We start from the raw sequence: 23,425 nt of genomic DNA, 5'->3' as shown, positions 1-23,425 counted from the left end.
CGGGGGTTCTATTTGGGATACAGGGAGTCTGAGACACCTCAGTGAAAGGGCTTAGCACGACGCGGGATATATGGGGCTGAAGTTTTGGGATCATCTGGGATGAAGGTATAGATTTGAGTGATAGTTGAAAATGTGAGAGTTAATTAAACCATCCAGGGAGTATATACAGAGTTAGATGAATAGACATTTGAGACTAGAATACAAATAAAAATGAAAAATTAAGGGACAGAGGAAAATGAGCTCAAGAGAGAATAGAGAGGCGAGAGCAAACACGAGGGAGTCCAGCATCACAGGACCCGAAGGAGTAGAGCTGAATCAAGCCATGGCCTGTGGAGACAGACGGCCTCGCTATTCTGGCAAGTGAGGATTGCAAAGACGAAATATTGGAGGTAGTGGTTTGAAAGGTTTTGATCAATAGTGAGGCTGAAGAGGTGAATTTTAGAGGAAGTAAGGAGAAAATGTGTAGTCTGCTCTTGAGAGAAATCTGGATGAGAAGAGAAGAGAGGTTGGGTGACAGCTGGTGGGATACCACTGCTGAAGTGAGAAGAGGAGGAGGAGGAGGAATGGCCTTGAGAATGCAAGAGAAGAGACTTCACTATGTTTCTAGACTGAAAGGTGAAGCCAGTAGAAGGTTGAAAACAGGAGAGAGATGGAATGACAAATGGAACTATCAGGAGGGGAACACCTTGTCAGGGGACGGGGCGGGGGGGGGGATGCTGTCACATGATTCATGGACAGTTTGGTCCCCTTGAACTAATGCTCTGCCTGTATCTCCTTACAGAGATTCCCTCTTCCCTTTGTCCACAAACAGCTCACTGTCGCTTGGATCTGCTATCTGCTTCCCACTGGAGCACCGCACTTCAACTATGGGAAGTGGCAGCTCCACCCAGCATCATTTTGCTTTTCAGAACGCAGAGAAAGGTATGTGTTTCCCACCGTCTATACCTAAACCCCACGTTGCAAGTTGCATTTCTCCTCAAGAACATGGTCAACCTCGATGCAGATGAGATATCAATAAATGACAAATACACCCTTTAGATTTAGTGATGAGAGTGTCACTGGTACATTGATAGAACCAATTGCAAGCTGGGATTAAAAGCCAAATTATAGCCTGGGGTGAGGAGCAAGGGAGAACATGTCGAAGGCCAGGGTGGCTGCTAACCCTTTGAGAAGTGCAGAGGGGAAGGTTTTTGTGTCAGACACAGAGGGTCAGTATTATGCAGCATATGGTCAAAGGCCAGATGGCTCGGGTGAGACTTATCAGTTTCTGGAAACTGGCACGGCATCATTTCCACCATATTCTCTTGGTCAAAGCGGTTCCAGAATCCACCTAGATTCAAAGGGAGGAGATATAGACCCCACCTCTTGATGAGAGAAGTGTCAAAGAATTTGCAATCATCTTTAGCCTGCCACGGTTCCAAACTCAAAGCTTCAAAAGGAACATACCTATAAGTAGCTATATTTTCTTTCTTCTCTCTCTCTCTCTTTCTCTCTCTCTCTCTCTCTCTCTCTTTTTCTGTAGAGACAGAGTTTCACCATGTCCCCAGGCTGGAGTGCGGTGACTATTCATAGGTGCAATCGTAGCTCACGGTGAGCTTGAACTTCTGGGCTCAAGCCATCCTCCTGCCTCAGCCTCCTGAGTAGCTGGGACTACAGGCGTGCGCCACCACTCCTGGCTAATTTTTTTATTTTTAGTAGAGACGGGGTCTTGTTCTTGCCCAGGCTGGTGTCAAACTCCTGACCTCAAGCAATCCTCCCTCCTTGGCCTCCCGGAGTGCTGGGATTACAGGTGTGACCCACCGTGCCCACCTTAGAAGTTCTTAATATAGTAGGACTATCAACTCTTTGTGACATAAATTGCAAATAGTTTTTCCTGGTTCATCATTTGCATGCACCCATTTTTGAATTAGCTTCACTTGTGAATAACATGAATTCAACCTACATACGGCACAGACTGAGACTTCCTGTCTCCCAGAGGACTCTGGGTTCTAGGTCAGCTCACACCCTGCCGCAACTGGGGCTGGGGGGCACAGATTTATTGGATCCTGCTAGGTACAGAAACTTGCCAAGCTTCTGCCTTTTCAGGGACAGCCCAGTTCTAGCTCCGTGCCATGCAGACAGCCTGGAGGCTCACTCCCATCCCCACATGTGGATTAATCCTCCAGCTACTGAGATTTGTGTCTGATCCAGGTCCCCGTGGGGGGTGCCTGGCTTCAGTGCCTGCCACCAGCTTTGGCTATGGGTTCTATCTTCACTTCTAGCACCTGGACATGTCCCTTCAATGCTTTTGACTTCAGCTAGCTGTAGAAAGTTTTTTTCAGATTGTTTTATGCAAGGTTTTTTATGTGTTGGAGTGTGGGGGATTCCTACCTCTGCCTAAGCCTACCATTTCTGATGGAAGTCAATATTAGGCCCTCTATTTTCCCTAAAAGGGTGTCGTAACTCATTAAGTTTTTATGGCGTACGTTTTGTCAAGCTTGCACTTCCATTAGAGACAGGTGCTTCTTCCTAGAGGCATCATGGTTTTCCTCAAATCAGTGTAGCACAGAGAAATAAATATTCTTGACAAAGGTCATGGAAATAAGATGGTAACTTATTTTAAAAGCCCCTGTTATATTTTTCTCAAATAATTTATCTGTTCTACTGCATTCTACCGTACCTTGCCTTGGTTCACGATTTTCCGAGTGTGAATTTTTACTGTTTTTACAGGTGTATTTGTAACTTGCACCCTAGGAATTTAGTTTACACACGGCCCAAGTAAGAGATGCCCATGCATTTCACTTCATGCTGTTGAAAAGGGACAATGGAATAAAGAATCTTAAGTGACCCTGCACCTCCCAGCGCCCATCGCAATAAAAGGCAAGCCAGGTCCCAGACAGATGACTGAGAGGAAGGAAAGGGGGGTGAAGGAGAGGTGTGGCCTGCTCCCCCTGCCCCAGGCAGGACTGGGGACATAAGCATGTCCAGTCCTTGGCAGCACTGGCCTTGGAATGCCTGGGGCAAGCTGTTGACAAACAACAACATTGATGTCGGTGATCTTCCTCCGTGGTTCTTAAATTTTAGCGCAAGTGAGAATTACATGTGAAGCTCGTTAAACCTTCGGACTCTTTCCTGGGTTCCGCCCGTAGAGACTCTGACACTGCAGGTCTAGGGTGAGGTCCAGCAATCTGTGTGTTTGCCAGGAGTTCCTACGGAATCTGTAGCGCCTACCCCGGGCATTTCATTCACCATTCTGGACATGGTTTTACAGAATTCAGTCTGCAGGGCTCCAACCCCATCACTTCTTAATTACTGAGTGCTTTGAGAAATATTTACAGTATGAAACTTTTTTCCCATAGAAAATGGAATTTAGCTTTGTTTAAATTCCTCCCAGTGTCTCTTTTCCCTCTTCTCCATCATCTTTTTCCTCTTAAGAAATCGGCAAGGATTCTACTAGCTCTCTAATGCAAGCTAAATATATTAAATCAATCTGTCTGCTGTTCACGAGGTTGACCTCAGCTGACCCGCAGGCTCTCCTTTTTAATCCAGCTTTATCCACAAATAGTCCATTCATCACCAGCAGCATTTCCAGGCCCTGGAGCTTAAGAAGAATCTGGTTACTTATGTGGGCAGCTGTCCCCTTTTCTGGCAACAGTACTTGACTTAAACTTCATATACAGAAATAAACCTTGCCGTGATCGTGTAGTGGTTAGTTAAAAAACAAAACTAAAACTATACACCCCGACCTGCCCTACACGGTCACCTAGCGCAGAGCCTGGCAGAAAGGAGAAGCGACAGGCTGGCTATGGGACTGCAGGGTTAGCACAGCCACGGGCGTGTTGTCATGGGGATGCTTAAGGCCCGCAGGGACGTGATGGACGTGGGGATGACAGGCAAAGGACCTGGGAAACCCTTGTCACCCCTGACATTGTACACTATTGATTTGAGTGTTTGTTTATTGTTTGTTCTCCCCAGTCTTCCTCTGGTCCGGCCCTTTTTCCAGATGAGGACATTGAGGACTTGCCTGAACCCACATAGCTTGCCAGGGCGTGTCTAGGCCTAGAACCCAGGTCTCCTGACATCCAGTCGATTGTCACAGTATCAAAATGTCCTCCCCCACCCATCCCCACATTACCCGACCCATCAAGGATGCCACATCCTTGGCCGGGCGCGGTGGCTCACGCCTGTAACCCTAGCACTCTGGGAGGCCGAGGCGGGTGGATCACTCGAGGTCAGGAGTTCGAGACCAGCCTCAGCAAGAGCGAGACCCCGTCTCTACTAAAAAAAATAGAAACAAATTAGCTGGCCAACTAAAATATATATAGAAAAAATTAGCCGGGCATGGTGGCGCATGCCTGTAGTCCCAGCTACTCGGGAGGCTGAGGCAGTAGGATCGCTTAAGCCCAGGAGTTTGAGGTTGCTGTGAGCTAGGCTGACGCCACAGCACTCACTCTAGCCTGGGCAACAAAGCGATACTCTGTCTCAAAAAAAAAAAAAAAAAAAAAAAAAAAAAGAATGCCACATCCTTGCAACCTCTCGTTTACATCTCTTTCTCCGAATCCTGGCAGTCCAACCTCTCCATCGGTGCACACCTGAGTGTTTTCATCAGTAAATGGCAATTCCAGTGGCCCCCCAGTGACACTAGAACTGTCAGGCAAGGAGGGTGGGGCTTGGGGTGGGAAAGCACTGTGCCGGCAGCAGGCAGACACTTCGTGTGGCACCAATAGGCAGCCCCTCCCCACCAGCTTGTCCTCACACGGACAGTGGGGACGGAGGGTCGGGGCACCTTCTCCCTCCCCGGCCCGGCTCACAGGCTGCTTCCCCGTCGGTGTGCAGCCTTCAAGGCAGCGGCCCTGATCCAGAGATGGTACCGGCGCTACATGGCCCGCCTGGAGATGAGGCGCCGCTGCACCTGGAGCATCTTCCAGTCTATAGAGTACGCGGGGCAGCAAGACCAGGTCAAGGTATGGTGGGATGCGGGACGGAGCCGCCTCCAGCTCTGCACTCCAGCCCTGGGCAGCGATGCCCGCAGGGGGGACTGGGCTGCTCCTGGGTTCCCTTTTCTCTCATCACTAAAGCCGAGTGGCCTTGGGTTCTTCTGCAGCTCCACGACTTCTTCAGCTACCTCATGGATCACTTCACGCCCAGCAGCCACAACGAGAGTGAGTATGAACCGCCACACGGCACGTCCTCCTGCCTCAAGGCCACAGACATCAGGGGGACATGGGGGGTGAACAGGGAGTGAGACTGGGAATCCTATGACAGCTAGGGAATGAGGGAGGGCCTGACAAATAAGCGGCAGAGTGGAATTTTGTTCTGAGTTCTCCTGAAAACACACCTGGAGCAAGAGTCAGCGTGCAAGGAGTTAACTGTAAAGTGCAGGAAACACGAGGGGTGGGAGGGAGTGGGGAAGGGGCTCAGTGATGAGTTACCCCACCTGCAGGCTGAGGGAATGGCAGCCTTCCTGTGTCAGCTCTGGGAGTCACTGGTTGAAAGCCAAAGGGAGGGAAGGACGGGAGGGTGGCTGATGCCGCAGGTTTCTGGCCTGCTGCTGGCCCAGGCTAGAGATGCGGCTGGAAGTTGCTGAAGGGCCCCGCAAGGTCTGTCGCACCTGCTGCGTCACTGGGTGCACCACAAGTGCCTGTAAGCTGCCTTTCCACCTCGGCTTTGCCCTTTCCTCCTGCTTACAAAGCTAGGCCTTCACATTTCTAAGTCTGACAAATGCAATTTTTATTAAGAAAATACAAGTAGACTAGATAGATACCAGCTAATGTTTTTATTGACCTAAAAACACAACTGTTTCCTCCTGTGCATCTGGAGGTGGTCTGCTGTCACTTTCCCTTTTCCTTCTGCTGTCCCTTTCCCTTTTCCTTCTGCTGTCCCTTTCCCTTTTCCTCCCCGCTGTCCTGTGCTGGAGCGGATGCCAGACTGGCCAGGTCCCGCTTTGACCAGTCCAGGCAAAGACTATCGTGCGGCGCCCACGGACTGCGTGTCCGATCACAAGCCAGCCCACCTTTTCTGTCCGGCCTAGGGGACTTCCTGAACCGCATGTTCACCGGAGAGACATTCCCCCAGGACTCTGAGACAGAGAAATGCAGTGACTACGAGTCCGTGGAGGTACCGGACGGTTACGCGGGGCCACGCCTCTCCTTCCCACTCCTCCCCGACCACGCGACTGCGCTGGTGGAAGCTTTCAGACTGAAACAAGTAAGCTCACCTGGGGACCCGGGTCGCCGCCAACTCTGTGTAATGTGTAAAGGGTGGCAAAGCCCAGCGCAGAAAGGTGGGCCCAGATTTGGGGCTACAAATCATGTCATGTGTCCACTGGGGAGACTCCCCCCTTTGCTCAGCCAGGACCTTGTGGTCCATCAGCCAGGTCTTATGATTGAAAGCTTCTCCTCCTAATTACATAATTGCTCTTTGTTCACTCACGGCACAATAATTACTGAGCACTGCTTTGTGCCCACGCTGCTCTGGGCACTGGGGACACAGCAGTGAACGGGACAGATGCAGATCCCTGCCCTCAGGGGACTGACGTCCTAGAGGGTAGACAGATGACAAATAATAAATAACAATAAGTCAATTGTATAGTATATTATTGTTTGTTTGGTTGGGTTTTGTTTGTTTGTTGAGACAGGGTCTTGCCCTGTTGCCCAGGCTAGCATGCAGTGAGGCCATCATAGCTCACTGCAACCTCAAACTCCTGGGCTCAAATGATCCTCCTGCCTCAGCCTCCCGAGTAGCTGGGACACCAGCACACATGGCTAATTTTTCCATTTTTGTAGAGACTGGGTCTCGCTATGTTGATTCAGGCTGATCTTGAACTCCTGGCCTCAAGTGATCCTCCAACCTTGGCCACCCAAAGTTCTAGGATTACAGGCATGAGACACCATGTCCAGCCTATATAGTACATTAGAAGGTGATAAGAGCTATGGCAAAGAATAAACTAAATTGTGGGTAGGAGAGATGGCAATTTTTTATTTTTTTTTATTTCTTAGAGACAGGGTCTCGCTCTGTCACCCAGGCTGGAGTGCAGTAGTGCGATCATAGCTCACTGCAGCTTTGAACTCCTGGGCTCAAGTGATTCTCCCAAGATGGCAGTTTTATAGAGGGGTCTGGGAATGATTTCTGAGCAAAGGTCGAAGGCGGTGGGGAATGCACCATGGGCACATCCAGGGAAAGAGCAGTCCAGGCAGAGGAGGACCAAATGGAAAAACCCTGGGGCAGGAACTTGCCTGGACTGTTCAGAGGCCTCAGGAAGGCCTTTGTGGCTGGAGCGGAGAGAGCCAGGGGACCAGTAGCAGAGGTGAAAGAGATGAGGAAATATTGGACATCAGGCACTGGAATGATATAATCTGACTTGCTTTTTAAAATAGTCATCTGGTAGCTGCGTTAAGAATAGATGTAGGGGACAAGGGGTGAAGCCCAGAGACCAGGCAGCAGACTACTGCAACAGTCTGGGCGGCTTAAAACCCTGGCGGTGGAGGCAGAGGTGGTGAGAAGTGGTCAGATTCTAGCTCTGTGTCAGAATCCAGTCCTTCCCCTCTTTCACATGAATATAACACCCTGCTGGAGGAGTTGGGATGGGGCATTGCAGTAATGACATGGTCACTCAGTACCATCAGCATGCATGCACTTAGTCACACTTTGCTGAGACAATCATGTGTTCCTCTCAAGCTGAAGGCAAGGAAGGGTTTTATAGACTAGATAGGAAAGAGGCAAGTAGCTCAGTATTTGCAGGGGGGACAAATGAAAAGCAGAAACAAGGGCAGAAGATGGGGGGAAAGACAGGACTCGTGCACAGAGTCCCAGCAGCAGTTTGCGAGGCTTCCTCTGGGGGGTCTTGGGCGATTGGGGTCACTAGGCAGGAAAGGTGTGAGCTAGCTTCTCTCACGAAGATCAGTGTTGTTGTTTTCTCTCCTTCCTCTTCCTCCTAGTAGCAGCTCCATGCTCGCTATGTCTTGAACCTTTTGTATGAAGCCAAGAAGCATCTGGTCCAGCTGCCAAACATCAACCGGGTCTCCACCTGTTACAGCGAAGAGATCACAGTGTGCGGTAAGAGCCGGTCAGAAACGGCTGTCCACGCTACACGTAAACAAGAGCACTCTGCCTGTGGAGGGACAGGAGGAGAGGCAGGCTGCTGGGAGATGTGACAGCAATGTGGACAGGCCACGTTTCACTCCTTCAAACTGGCCATTTACGTATTCTCTCCACATCTGCTTAAAGGAGACATGCTGCAGCGAAGGGGACCCACAGGCGAGGGCCCGGCCTCTGCTTTGTTTTCCCAAGCAATTCACCCAAACTCACATTCTCTATTAGGATCCAAAGTCCCTGCACGTAACCAGACCCTCCTTGTTAGAAGACAGTTTATTTATTGGTACTTAAGCAGCCCCAGTGACTAGCAAATTATACGTTCCATCCGTATACCTTCCTCTCCTGGAGAGAAGTCCTGTTAATGACAATTTTCTGTCTCCGATGTCTTCGGTGACGTGTAGCATCCATTACAGACTGGCCCCCCCACACTCTAACCTCCAGAAGGAGACTGCAGGACACTGGGGATAGTAAACTGCCCTGTGAGGGCCACATACGGCCTACAGATATGTCTTGTCCGCCCTGCCATGTTCTTAAACTTTTAAAATTGGTATTTCAACATTTGGAAATTGGAGATCTCATATTAAGGTCAAGATTTTGCAGTTTGTTTTGAAAAATCTCCTGAGCTCATAAGTGAGTAGAAGCTCCCTAGTTTAACTTGGGCAAAATCTCTCCAGGGCTCAGCCGGGTTTGCAACCTTGAGTTATTCTGTCTCAGCTCCGCTTCAGTGAAAATATAGGTCGCTTACTATTTACGATGATCATGCAGAAAAAAATATTGTGCTTTCTGCTTTCAATGTTAATTATCTCTGCAACAAGGAGAAATTAATATTTACCCCTGTCTTACATACGGAAAAATTAGTAACCATAGTAACCTTTGTCAGGCTTTTCTGGGTATTTTCCTTTTTATAGTGAAAATTAGAAAAAATGGCAATGACCAATCAGAACTGATACTCTCTTTCTATCTTTGTTAGGAGATTTACATGGCCAGCTGGATGACTTAATATTTATATTTTATAAGGTATGAATGTTCAAATTAAGTTCCTTTCTTGCTCTGAGGGTTAATTCAGAAGTTCAGATACAGTATCTATTAAACACATGCTTAAATATTCCTTGGATTTTTAAAATAATACCTTTAGTAATATTTGCTACATAGCACTGCATTATGTTCTGGTATATTTTTGTAAACTGTTTAACAAATAAAACGTTAGGTTAATAACTGGAAGGAGTCATTATTTAGCAATGGATTTTCATCTCTTCAAATAAAGAAAATTCATTATTATCAAAGTAACCAAAAGCTATTTTCATATCTATTTTTAGTTATAAAGTGTAGAACATATAACAAGGTAGATGAATATAAAAATATTTTATTAATGGAATATTACTTTATACACATACTACATTTCCCAAGGCATTTTCCCATGCATTATCTTTTTAATCCTGAGCTATTATTGTTATTATTATTATTGCTAGTTAAAGACAGTGTGGCCAGAACTTAACACTGGCCTTCAGATCACAAGTTCAGTGCCGTTCACTCCACGCCTCATAGCAACACTCTGGCCTGGTATAAAGCATTTATTCTAACAAGATCTCATAGCCTCAGCCTCATTGGAAAGGAAATACAAGACCAATAGAAGATATTTCCATCTTTTACTGACATTTCACATTTGAAGGAGACGCAGACAGCACAGAATTGGCGTTAGCCCTGGTATGATTGTCTGTGCCCGTTGCCTTTAACCTGATATTCTTTACTCCTTCTGTGGATGCGTTGACGCCTTGTTGGGAAGAATGGCCTCCCGTCGCCAGAGCGGGTTTACGTGTTCAACGGCGACTTCGTGGATCGAGGCAAGGATTCAATAGAGATCCTGATGGTTCTTTTTGCCTTCATGTTGGTTTACCCGAAAGAGTTCCATCTTAACCGAGGAAACCATGAGGACCATATGGTGAACTTACGGTACAAGCCAAAACATGCTTGGGTATTTGGTGTTTGCTTGTTGTGATAGTAAAGTTATTTTGCTAGAGTTTTGTTTGGTAGATACCTTTATTGGAAAGGTAAAAGTAGTTTTCCAATGTTTTTAAAAAGTAGAATACACAATATGTAACATTTTAAAAGATTTTTAAATTTTCACATTTTCATACTATTCCAAGAAAAGCATTAAATTTTTTTCACATATCCATACTCTTTTTTGAGACAGGGTCTTGCTTTGTCACCCGAGTGCCGTGGGGTCAGCCTAGCTCACAGCAACCTCAAACTCCTGGGCTCAAGCGATCCCCCTGCCTCAACCTCCCAAGTAGCTGGGACTATAGGCATGCGCCACCACACCTGGCTAATTTTTTCCATTTTTTTGTAGAGAGCGGTGTCTCACTCTTGCTCAGGCTGGTCTCGAACTCCTGGCCTCAAGCAATCCTCTTGCCTCAGCCTCCAAGAGTGCTAGGATTACAGGCGTGAGCCACAAGCCCGGCCCATACTTTTTAACATATAAACAATAAGGGTTCATGATAGTAAAAGCAGGAAATAGATACAAGCAAAAGGAAGAAAATTTAAATACCCATCATTTCTTTATCCAGAGATAATGTTATAATTGTAAACATTTTGGTAATTATTTCTCAGTCTCTTTTCTATGTATTTAAGTACATATATTTAAAATATGCATTTTTATAAAAACGTGATTATGCCCCAACTATTGTCACTAAATTTACTGTAGTAACTATTTTTGTTTCTAAATCTAGATATGGCTTCACCAAGGAAGTGATGAATAAATATAAGGTACATGCCTTTAAAAGCAAAAATTTCTCTTAGTTCAGATAAGTTAATTATTTGATACTCATTATGTTAATATCATTTCTTTCAGATACATGGCAAGAAAATACTAAGAACCCTGCAAGATGTTTTCCGTTGGCTTCCCCTGGCCACTCTGGTAGACGAGAAAGTTCTAATCCTTCATGGTGGGGTGTCAGACACGACTGATCTGGAACTTTTGGACAAACTAGACAGGCACAAGGTACTGACTAACAATACAAATACTATACAACTTTTACCATAATGCCCAGTTTCACTGCCAACAAAAAATAAATGTTATCTTGCGTGCTGACGATGGCTGTTAAGAGTGTGGAGAAGGATTGAGAATCCACAGCTGGTCTTGGGGCAACCATGCTGCAATCAATTAGGAATTTCTACCATGGACAGGCAGTAGGCAGTTGCAGCTAAGGCCATGGATTTCCCATTCCTGATCTAGGTGATTCTAAAGTCAAAAAATGTATATTTAGTGCCAGTACTACCCTCATACCACCCCTATGAGATAGCATCATCATTATAGAACAGATAAGAAAATGGAGGCACAAAGAGACTAAGATGTAAAATCCAGGGAAGTACAGAAAAGTATGAGTTCGAGTCAGGCTACTTGGATTCAGCCCTGGAAGGGTCTTAGTATCTTTGTGCCTCTGTTTTCTTATCTGTACTATAAATGATGATGCTATCTCATGGGTCATATGAGGGTTAATCAATTAATTTATGTAAAGGGCCCAGGATAGCACCCATATGAAAGGGCTTAATACATATTAACACTAGTATTAGTCTCCTTCTGAATCAAAGTTGGGGATGCTGCTTAGAGCAGGTAACACTGTCCTTAAAATAAAGTTACCTGAGTCTAAAGGGTTTGGACTGGTGGACTGGCAACAAGGAGAGAGGAGGTGGTTATATGTTAGTTCATATTTCATGGCCTTTTACTCTCTATGCTCAAGACTGGAACTGCTGGAAAGCGATTAGTGCTTGTGCAGTGTCAGACAGGGACCTGCATTCCATTCTCTTCAATCTGGACTCCTCTTCACACGTCATTCGGTTCTGCTGACCCTCTCCGGTTGTCCTTCTTTGTTCTTGCCCGGAGCTGGCTCACACTGGGATATGGTTTTCTTGTATCCCCAGTCCTTATATCTATTTGCAGAGAGACCTTGTTCTTTGATTATGTGCTTACACAGAGTTCCCTTTATGAACGCGACCTTGACCGTTGACATCCTCATGGAAGTTGTCTCCCTCGGTTTTCACCAGAGCACTCTGGGAATGGTCACTGCCACAATCTGCTCTGTGGCCTGACCGCTCAGTCCCATGATCAGAATTCCTGCTACCTGTGCCCAGTGCCACAGTGACTGTGAGTCAGCTAGGGGGACTGTACTTGTTCCTTTGGGCAAGAAGCGTGTTTTTCTGATTAGGTCCAAGCTGAAAAGAGGCGCTCCCTCCCCTCCCCGTCCTTCCTCAACAGGTAAGATAATGGGTCCAACGGCACTTTCTGTCAAAGGCCATGAGGGGCCACCTCCCCCATGCAAGAGTCAGGTTTTTCCTATTCCTATTTCTCAACCACATACCACATTTATTCTCTTTGTCTTAGCATCTGTGGGACAACAGGGAAGTCAATAGGGCTTGCCTTTCTGGGAGACTTGTCCTTTTTCCGTCCTTGTCTAAACATCGCTAGGCTCCTAGAGGAAACCGTGACCTACGTCAATGTGTCTGAAATTATCCGTGGTGAAGGCCCAGGTTTCATAACATTCCCAATTTGTTGCAGATCAACGCTTTTGTGAAATACAATACATATGAATTATTAGAAAAATGAGACACAAACAAAAAAGCCCACAGACCTTGTGCTTGACTGTCATGGCAACATCAAAAATCGCTACCGTTTCTCAGGGTCACTCCCAAGGTCCCAAGGCCTTCGCTTAGCTCCCCCCCACCCCAGGCCAGGAGCCAACAGTGACAATCTAGCACTTGTTTGTGGCCCCGTGTTTAGGACTGACCTGCCCGCCAGAGGGGTGCTCAGAAAGGCCCTACAGTTCCACCCCAGCGTCTGTGTCTCTTTCTGGACGTGTTTAGATCGTTTCCACCATGAGGTGCAAAACGAGAAAGGAGAGCGAGAAACAGGCGGAGGAGAAGGAAAAAGCCACCCAGACGAGCCCCGCGGAGAGACCCGTGCCGTGGTTTCTGCCCCAGAGCCGCTCTCTGCCCTCCTCGCCCCTGCGGCTCAGCTCGGACAAGGCCCGCAGGACCGGCCGGTCCTCCAGCATCCCCGGCAGCGCCGCCCCGGCGCGCGCGGAGCTCCCCGTGGACCCGGAGCTGGAGCGGGGGGCCGGCGCCGAGGAGAGCGCCCCGCTCGTCGCCCCCTCCGGAGCCGCCGCGGAGCTGCTGGAGCCCACGCGGGAGGAGTGGAGGCAGGTGGGTGTGGCCGCCATCAGGAGGGACCGAGGAGTTTCAGCCACAGGTCGCATCCCTGCTTCCGTGTATACTCAGGGCATGTTTTTGGTTTTCGTCCTCTCTCTCTCTCTCTCTGGGGTTAGAACACACCAGGACATCCGTATTTGCCTAGTGACTCATATATTTTAGAAATTTATAAAGGATGGGAAGATGCAGCAAGTGCATCAGTGAGAGAAGAAGGTAAGCGATGATTTGTTGGACGCTGCTGCTATGTTTTACGTGTCAGCAAGGCGCCTGCTGGAGCTTGATCAAGGCAAAAGGGTCTAGTTAGCAGCTTCTGTCCTCTGTCATCAGGGAGCTAGGAAGGGCTTGCCCAGCTTCGCCAGAATTGGGTCACCTGGCCAGTTCTAGCACCAAGGGGGAGATGACTTCCATGAGGATGTCAACGGTAAAGGCTGAGTTCCTAAAGAGAACTCTGTGTAAGCACATAATCAAAGAACGAGAACGTTCTACAGATAGACCTAGGGACTGCGTTACAAGAAAACCATGACCCAGTGCGGACTGACTTGGGGCACGAACACATTGCAGTTTCACGGCGCTGCAGGGGAGACCAGAAAAGTGAGACGTGTTTAGGTAGGCACGCTGCCACCCCAAACACACGCGGAGTTCTGTTAGCACTGGAGGAGGAGGAGGAAGAGGAGGAGGATGGGTGTTGAGTAGGCACTAACAGTGCTTGCCAACGTAGAGGGCTCGGCAGCCAGGTGGAGGGCTCACTTCACTGGGTGGGACTGGCAGGGAGGTCCCCGAGAAGGCTGCTGTAGACGTCCAGGCAGGAGAGGATGATGTGAGCTTGTGCAATAGCGTTAACAGAACTACGTGAACCTGCTGGGTCAACAATTTTTGACCCACGAAAATGGCAATTTCATATGGTTCACTCGGTAAAGAATTCAGAGTTACTTAAGAGCTAAAATTAGTAGGCTAACAGCCTCAGCGAGTGAGACAGAGGGAGTGTTTAGGGTACATTCTCCCAGAGAGAGTTACTGATCTGGGTTTCAACACCAACTTAGCACTGAAATTTTAAAACAAAGTCTCTTCCCTTTGCAAAATGTGACTTGATAATAATGTGCTGATATTTATAAGTCAAATGCAGTTTTTTTTCTTAAAAGTACTCTCAGACAGTATTAGGTGTCAACAACCAAAATACACCCTGTTTCATCTGAGTTGTGTTAGATTGGCTGTGTTTTCCCGAGTATTAACAATAGGGTAGAATCTGAACTGCTATAAAAAATTGCTCAGCTCTTCTGCAAATTCTTTTAAAACTTTTTGAATTACTTTAAGCAATAAAACGTCTGATTGTCATTTCCCAGGACCATATCTGGGGTCTTGTGGATGCCGCATGAGAGACTCTCTTGCCAGTCCCAGGACTTGTGCCTTCTCTTCGGGGCAAGTGTCCAGGAGCCTGGAGCACTGGGGCTGACTGCAGCCAGCTGGCCATGAGCAAAACATCTATCAGAGCAACTTTATCTGTTTGATAGACTGAGCTTTCACATAAGATTTATTTTCATATATTTATGATCAACTGATATATACATGCACACACTCATTCTATGAGTAATAAAAAATTCTGGAAGCTTAGGGGTCCAAAATATAAATGTATGTCAAATACTGACTGCATGGAAATTTACTCGTGTATTTTTATTCAAATACATTCCTCCTCCCCCTCCTCCTCCTCTTCCTCTTTTCCTCCCTCTTCTCATCTGAACGACTATGAATGACTATCCATCTAGTTTTTAGGAAAGAAACCATCTCGGTCTTTTCAGGTCGTGGACATCCTGTGGAGTGACCCCATGGTGCAGGAGGGCTGCAAGGCCAACACTGTTCGAGGAGGAGGCTGTTATTTTGGGCCTGATGTGACGGAGCAGTTGCTACAGAAGTACAACCTGCAGTTCCTGATCCGTTCACACGAATGCAAGCCCGAAGGCTATGAATTCTGCCACAGCCGCAAGGTGGGTGGGCCCTCTGCGGCCACACAGGTCTGTGTGTCCCCAGCGTGGTCCAAAGGGCTCGGGTCTAGATAAGCAAAGGCTCTCTGCTTCTGGCAACCAACTGTGCTTATATTTGTTGCCACTTGCTCAAAGCAACTAGGTGCTTTACAGTCATCTATCCTTGACTTTTACAGCCTCTTTAAAACTCAAAATTTGATTAAGAACCATTGCTCGCCAGTACCCTGAGAATAAGGGGCAGACATAGTTGCATTTTATGGATGGGTATAGGATGGCAGTGTTTTCCCAGACATACCTCTATTCTTGAAGTCACCTGGCTTGTTGTCACATGTCTCAGACAACCCTACAGGGTAATCAGATTTCTGGACTGTTACAAGGCAGGGATTCAGGAGCATAATTCATGTTCTGACTAATCTTGGGGGCATCTCCAAATTTATGGCCTCCACAGGAGCATAATTAATGTTCTGACTAATCTTGGGGCATCTCCATATTTATTGCCTAGCTTAATGCCCCTAGGATGGGGTTCTGTATTCCCGGGAATACTAACTCCACAGGAGAAGAACAGGTTTCCATGCAAAAAAAATCTTTGAGATCAACTAATGTAAGAAACGTTTGGTTAAATGGTTATGCTGTACAAGTTTCTTTATTGCAGGACTTCTGAGAACCTTTAATATCCTGTGTTCACTGTAAATTTCCAGGAGGAGATACAGTGTCTAGCGCTTCCTAAGTCTTGACAAGGGAAACTTCTTCACGAGGCACCACTGTCCATGGGAAAGTCTGCTTGAAGGCACAGCATCAGCTTCCAGAATAGATTTGCCTGCTAGTTGTAATGGCCATCCCAGTCTAGCAGAGCCAGCCTGCCTCTAAACGGAACCAAACGGGATGTTTTCTATGACCCCTGCTATTTTCACTTGGGATGAAATTGTGAAAAAAACATGTTGTGGATGTCCTGTCAGAGTTCAAGTTTCTATGACTTGAGTCACAACTCCTGCCCTATTAGCACTGATGAATGGATGGAAGGAAGGAAGGAAGGAAGGAAGGGACCCATAGATGCGTACAGAGTAATAGCAGCCCCTGAAGTTGGGTTGGGCCATATTGGATTGAGGATGAAGGCTTCTTCAGTGAATGTAAATGCTTGTCTTTCTTCTGTTTTGGTTTAGGTATTAACCATCTTTTCTGCCTCCAACTACTATGAAGTTGGCAGTAACAGAGGGGCCTATGTCAAACTGGGGCCAGCCCTGACCCCACATATCGTGCAGTATCAAGCTAACAAGGCGACCTACACACTAACCATGAGGCAAAGGCAAGACTTTTCAATGAGTAGTTTTCAGAAAAAAATCTAGTGTTTGTAGAACCTTTGAAGTGTCAAATGTCATTACATTTATCCAAATTCTAAGTGAGAATTCAGAATATAGCCATGTCAGCATTAAGGGCTAGAATAGACATTATAGCAGGGGCCTCTTCTCCTCCATATACTTTTCATATATCTACCTGCCCATCAATAAGGGGAGCAACAAATTTCTGCAGAAATTATTTTCAATGGGTGTATCTTGGGTAAAGTCCATATCCCAGGCCACAAAGTCTTTCTAGGGTTACTCTTCCATTTTCTCTCATCCTTGAAGGGTTTGTATCACCCCTATAAAACAGAGCCAGAGGTTCTTTCACTATCTGGAAATCTGGCAGATGGATTTCAGTGCACACATTGGTTAGCAATGCCTCTTTCTTTCTGGAAAGAAGCCTGTAATATTAAATGGTGGCTGTTGAGATGATTCTGAGTTCTACCCTTAGAAGAGAGCTTACGACATACTAAGTGTTATAAAGAATTTATATGCATGGCCTCACAAGGAACTGATCCTATTTGTCCATAACAGGGAAAAGCTAGAGCTCTTCCCTCCAAAACTGAGCTCTCAGCATTAAGAAGGAGAGAGGAGAAATGTAGTGAAACCCATGACTTTTCTTCTATACTGACTTTTAAAATGTTTCTTTCATCTCCCGTCCCAGGATTAGCAGAGTAGAGGAATCAGCTCTGAGAGCTCTACGGGAAAAGCTATTTGCTCATTCCTCAGACCTTCTTGGTGAATTTAAGAAGTACGATGCAGGTAAAACTGGTAAGAATCTTTTACTTGATTCATTAAAAAGATTTGTAGAGAAAGGAAGTTGGCCAAAAAAATCTCTCTCTGTCTAGCAAGTAAATATTTAGTGAATGAATGAATAAAAGTAATCATTTGACTACTTCCTCCATTTTATTCAACTTAATGTCCATTTATTTTTCCTAAATTTTAAACTTCTAAGCTTTTAACAGACCATGAAGTTGGCCAAATATAGATGGAGATAGTGAAAAAGAAATGGAGTCAGGGGAAAGGTGACAAGGCCAGAACTAAGTAAAAAAACAGTGAGTCAGGGGAGTTACAAGAGTGTAGCAAAAAGATCTATGACTTGACTTTTTGTTGCTGAGTGTGTATTCACCTGTTCCATGACAGGTGACAAAAAATTTTTTATCTAAAAAATTTTTATCTAAGTTAAAAATTTTGTCTTTGCCCAATTCAATGAAATGTTTCATGGACATTTACTAAGTATAGCCCTATTTAAAAATAACAGTAACATTTATAAATTCTTAGCAATATCTTTTCATACCCACATATTATAGCTTTCCAAGAGTTTGATTGAATAATATATTCTAAGGAATTTAGGAGGTTTAATTAAAAAAAAAAACAATGCTGGATATGTATAATGTTTTCTGATATTATTTACACAAGGCTTGTGTAACTTCCCAGTAGTGTTGCCAGATATAATAAGTAAAAAATTCAGGATGCCTAATTAGGTTTGACTTATAGACAGACAGACAAGCAACAAATAATTTTTATGCGGTATTTGGCACATATTTCGACTTTGTTGTTTGCCTGAAATTCAGTTTAACTGGGCATCCTGTATTTTATCTGGAAGTCTAGTTTCCAGCCAACTCTGCCACAGCCAAGAGAAATAGTGATAGTACCCACTACTATTATTTCTCTAACCCACAGATGGTAAGAAGAATGTCAGGATACACACCACTGGGCAGGAAACTAGACCTACAGGTGACAAGTCAACAAGTTGGCTCTTTCCTGCAGGTTTAATCACGCTGAGTGACTGGGCGGCAGCCGTGGAGTCTGTGCTGCACCTGGGACTGCCCTGGCGGATGCTGAGGCCGCAGCTGGTGAACAGCTCCGCTGATAACACGCTGGAGTACAAGTCCTGGTTGGGGGACTTGGCCAAAGCACAGCTGAGCCGCGAGGTAATGGTGCCATGATGGTGGACATGAGCACGTGGTGAACTATGAAGCCCCTTACAGAGAACTTAGAGTCAGAAACAACCAACCACCGAGAACCCACAAGGCAGGATGGGGGAGAAACAGGAACAACTAACTACCTGTTGAGTTTCTATGTGTCAGACTTTGCGTTAAGTGATTTACACACATTGCCTCGGTTAATCCTCAAAACCACCCAAATAGGTGGATGTTATCCACACTGTTAATTCACATACTGTGCAATTCATCCATTTAAAGTGTACAATTCAATGGTTTTTTAATATATTTGCAGATAAGTGCAACCATCACCACAGTCAATTTTAGAACATTTTTATCGTGGGGTGGGAACTTCTTAAACCACTAGATTGTTTGGTAGGCAACAAGGGGTGGCTGGGGTGGAGAGATGCTAAAATACCTTCAGGTCACTTCAAGAGTGGTTGTCAGCATTGGTTGTGTGTTAATTATATATTAGAACAATCCTAAACAGAAGACATCAAAAGAAAATGAGTTTTTTTCTTGCAGAACATACAGTCAAGTTTGCTGGAAAAACTATATCGAAACCGATCCAACCTGGAGACCATTTTTAGGATCATAGACAGTGATCATTCAGGTAAAGGCATTCATTATGCTATCATTTCAGATGCATAGCAAGTATTTTACCTCAAACCCTTTCGTCTTCTTCCTAATTCGTACTGATTTATCTCCACTCAGGCATTTAGGGAGCAAAGTAGGTAGACTCAGTGCTTATAAATGGCAGACACTAGTAAAATCCTGGAGCAGCACAAGCATGCCACATGGGAAGGGGCAGAGCAGACGAGAATGAAGACAAACTGAATGAGAACTTACATGAGGAATAATTACTAGAAGATGTGATATCCCTTATAGTTCTATCAAAGACAGCCACAAATTAATAAAGAGTGGCTAGAACAGAAAGGACTTTGTAATCAATAAAAAAAAAAGGAAAGTATTTTTTTAAAATCTTTAAATTTTGAAATAATTACAGATTTATAGGAAGTTATTGTACAAAAAATGTACAGGGAGGTCCTGTACACCCTCACCCTGTTCCCCTAATGGTCCAGAGGCTTTTTCAATGTTATTACTCTTTTTTTGAGGTGTAATTCTCATACCATATAATTCACCTATTTAAAGTGTACAATTCAGTGGCTTTTAGTGTATTCACAAGGTTGTGTAACCATCACCACAGTCTAATTTTAGAACATTTTCATTACCCCAGAAAGAAACCCCACACTCATTAGCAGTCACTCCCATTCCCTATCCCTCTTCCACCAGCCCTGGCGGCCATTAGTCTACATTCTGTCTGTACGAATTTGCTTATTCTGAACATGTCATCTAAGTGGAATCACACAACAGATGGCCTTTGGTGTCTGTGTGCTTTCATTTAGCGTAATGTTTTCAAGATTCATCCATGTTGAAGCCGTATCAGTTATTCATTCCTTTTTATGGCTGAATAATACTCCATTGTATGGATATACCACCTTTTGTTTATCCAGTCATCAGTTAATAGACATTTGGATTGTAGCCACTTTTTGGCTATTATGCATGATGCTTTTATGAACATTCATGTGCATCTTTTTGTCTGAATATATATTTTCAGTTCTCTTGGGTATATCCCTAGGAGTGCAGTTGCTGGGTCATATGGTAATTCTATGCTTAGCTTTTTGAGGAATCGCCAAACTCTCTTCCACAGTAGCCATACCATTTTACATTCCCACCAACAATGTATGAGGATTTCAATTTCTCTACATCCTCCCCAACGGGGTTATTTTCCTTTTTTGTTTTTTATTTTTTTAGTTTTTATAATAGTCATCTTACTGGGTATGAAGTATATCACATTATGGTTTTGATTTCATTTCCTTAATAACTAGTTATATTGAGCATCTTTTTGTATACTTATTGGCCATTTGTATATCTTCTTTGGAAAAATGTCTATTCTAATCTTTTGTCCATTTAAAAATTGGGTTATTTGCCTTTTTATTTGAGTCGTAAGAGTTATTCACATATCCTGGATACTAGGATGTTTTCAGATACATGCTTTGCAAATATTTCTTCTGATTTTGTGGGTTGTCTTTTCACTTTCTTAGTAGTATCCTTTGATGCACAAAAGTTTTTAACGTTTAAAAATTTCAGTTTATCTTTTTCTTTTGTTGTTTGTGCTTTTGGGTGTCGCAGCTAAGAAACTGTTGCATAATCCAAGGTCACAGAGATTTACATTTATGTTTTCTTCTAAGAATTTTATAATTTTAGCTCTTACATTTAGGTCTTTGATCCTTATTGAGTTAATTTTTTTAATATAGTGTGAGGTAAGGGTCTAACTTCATTCTAGTTGCCCCAGAAAAACAATTCTTTTCCCATCAAATGATATTGAAACCCTTGTTAAAAGTAGATTGACCATACATGTATGGATCCAAACATGTATGGCTTTTTATAAACAGAATAAATTAGTGTATGTTTGGGATGATTGAATGCTGGGTTCGCAGCAGTGCTACAATTGACATAATTCTTTGTTTTGGGGTTTATCTCATCCATATTTAGAAGCATCCTTAGCCTTTGTCTGCTAGATGTTAGTAGCACCTCACCCCCACATCAGTCATGATGATCAAAAATGTCTCCAGACATTGCCAAATGTCCCCTGGAGGAAGAGGAGCAAAGCTTCTCCCAGTTGAGAGCACTCGTGATCCAGTGGTTTCATGTGATCCCCTTGGGAGTTTAAACTGGATACTAGGCCTTGAGTGTCTTTGTCTGCTAAACAGTGAGGAGCAGGCGTCCTTGTAAGGTTGTCAGCGGAAATAAACACTGAAAACTAGACTGATTCACTGAAGTGACTCCCTCCCTCTGATAAGGGTTCATCTCGCTGGATGAGTTCAGACAGACCTGGAAGCTGTTCAGCTCTCACATGAATATTGACATCACGGATGACTGCATCTGTGACCTCGCTCGGAGCATTGATTTCAACAAGGATGGCCACATCGACATCAACGAGTTCCTGGAGGCCTTCCGCCTTGTGGAGCAATCCTGCTCGGAGGGCGATGCCTCCGATTGCCCGCATGCCACAGATGCCAACGCTGGAGACTGCGGCAGTGCAGGTGCATGCTAAGAACAGCCCGGTCTCCATCACCCACGGTGCCTCGTAGGCAGAGCTGAGTGCGTCACTGTAATATCCCCCTTATCCTCTATAGATCTGTGGAACTCTGTGCTGAGGATGTGCCGGCCAATATGCATCAGAATCACCTGTGTGTCTGGCTGTTATATGTCCTTTTCTGTATAAAGGTGCCCTGGTCCCACCTCGGTAGCTTCACAAAGTAGAACTCAGGTATGAGTATTTTTAAATTCCGAAGTTCAGTCAAGCTAAGAGCCACTGATGATTCAAGTCCTTCATTATTTTTATTTTATACCTTTTATTTATTGTTTTTAAAATGTCATATTGGTAAAAGAAAGTTATGAAAAATTGTACTTGTAATCCCATGATGCAAACACATGGATTTTTTTATTGTTTACTTTTTCTTACTTGTAACTATAGTGTTTGTATACTTTTATGTTCTGCTTTTTTAAAATAAATTCACATTTAATCGTAAATACCTTTCCATGTTGCTATGTAGTCTTCATGATTATTAGTTTAATGGCTCCATAATTTTCTTTCAAATGGATACACTATAATCTATTTGGCCCTTCTTCAATTGTTAAACATGTAGTTTCTACTTTTTCATTTTTATAAATGACACTGTGGTTAATAATTTCATATTAATACATACAGCTTGTTTTACACAAATCTTTTGATTCGTACATTTTCTTGGTATAAAATCCCAGGAATGGGATTGCTTTGTCAAAGGATGTATGCTAATTAACATATCCATTGCATCAAATATTTATCCAACAACAGCACTATTAGGCATCTACCCAAGAGAGCAAAAGACATTCTATAATAAAGATATCTGCACCCAAATGTTTATGGCAGCACAATTCACTATTGCAAGGATGTGGAAACAACCCAAGTGCCCATCAATCCATGAGTGGATTATTAAAATTTGGCATATGTATATCATGGAATATTACTCGATTATAAGAAACAACAGTGATCTAGCACCTCTTATATTTTCCTGGATTGAGCTTCAGCCCATTATCCGCAGTGAGGTATCACAAGATCGGAGGAATAGCCTCCACATGAACTCGCCATCAAATTGGCACTGACTGATCAACACTGTGGTGCTCACACGGTAGTAATATTCTCCAGGGATGGGGGTGGGGTGGGGGATGAGGGGGGAAACTAACAACTAATGGACACGGTGAGCATTGTAGAGGGGAAGGGCAAGCCTTAAACCTCGCTTGGGTGAGGCAAAGACATAAAATGTAACCAAAATATTTGTACCCTCATAATATCCCGAAATAAATTAAAAAATAAATAAATAAATAAAATAAATGTAGACAGAGTTTGAAAAACATGAGACTTGCAGATAAAGTCCAAACTCTAGGATGCAGCCTGTGCCCTTACCCGCCGTCTCCAATCAGAGCTACTTCCCAAATCCTTTCTAGCCACTTAGATCTTCCTGCCGTTTTCCAAACGCTCCCCACCTTTCACATTCTGGTCCCCTGTCCCTGACTTGCCCTCCCTCCTGTGGGCCAGGCGCTCATTCTGCAATATCCAACTCAAATGCCTTCTCCTCCGTGAAGCTTTCCCTGACTACCTCCTGCTTCCTGCCTCTTGCCCCCGGCTTGTCTTGTCTTCCTTTCAGGAGAGCCTGAGTCACCCCCGACGGCAGTGACTGTCGCGCGAGCCGGCCTCCCCCACTGCTCTGCGAGCTCCCTCACAAGACAGGGGAGGTTTCGTGTCCTGTTCACCACTGTGTCTCCAGCAACCGCCCAGGCACACAGTAGG

At 44.8% G+C, this 23,425-nt stretch overlaps 1 protein-coding gene across 1 annotated transcript; it reads left to right on the top strand.

Annotated features, from left to right (window-relative positions):
* The first annotated feature begins 752 nt into the window (after positions 1-752).
* PPEF2 (protein phosphatase with EF-hand domain 2) lies at positions 753-22,121 on the top strand. Its single transcript, XM_045532837.1, has 16 exons — positions 753-921; positions 4,816-4,943; positions 5,084-5,141; positions 6,011-6,186; positions 7,920-8,034; positions 9,044-9,090; positions 9,857-10,023; positions 10,800-10,836; positions 10,922-11,071; positions 12,931-13,269; positions 15,069-15,254; positions 16,412-16,554; positions 17,253-17,359; positions 18,359-18,522; positions 19,057-19,144; positions 21,396-22,121. The coding sequence occupies exons 1-16, from the start codon at positions 867-869 to the stop codon at positions 21,647-21,649; spliced, it is 2,214 nt and encodes a 737-aa protein (XP_045388793.1). The 5' UTR covers positions 753-866; the 3' UTR covers positions 21,650-22,121.
* The last annotated feature ends 1,304 nt before the right edge of the window (positions 22,122-23,425 follow it).

The sequence above is a fragment of the Lemur catta genome, chromosome 19 (genome assembly GCF_020740605.2).
Source record: "Lemur catta isolate mLemCat1 chromosome 19, mLemCat1.pri, whole genome shotgun sequence".
Classification (NCBI taxonomy): domain Eukaryota; kingdom Metazoa; phylum Chordata; class Mammalia; order Primates; family Lemuridae; genus Lemur; species Lemur catta.
This window is presented reverse-complemented; position numbering and strand designations above follow the sequence as displayed.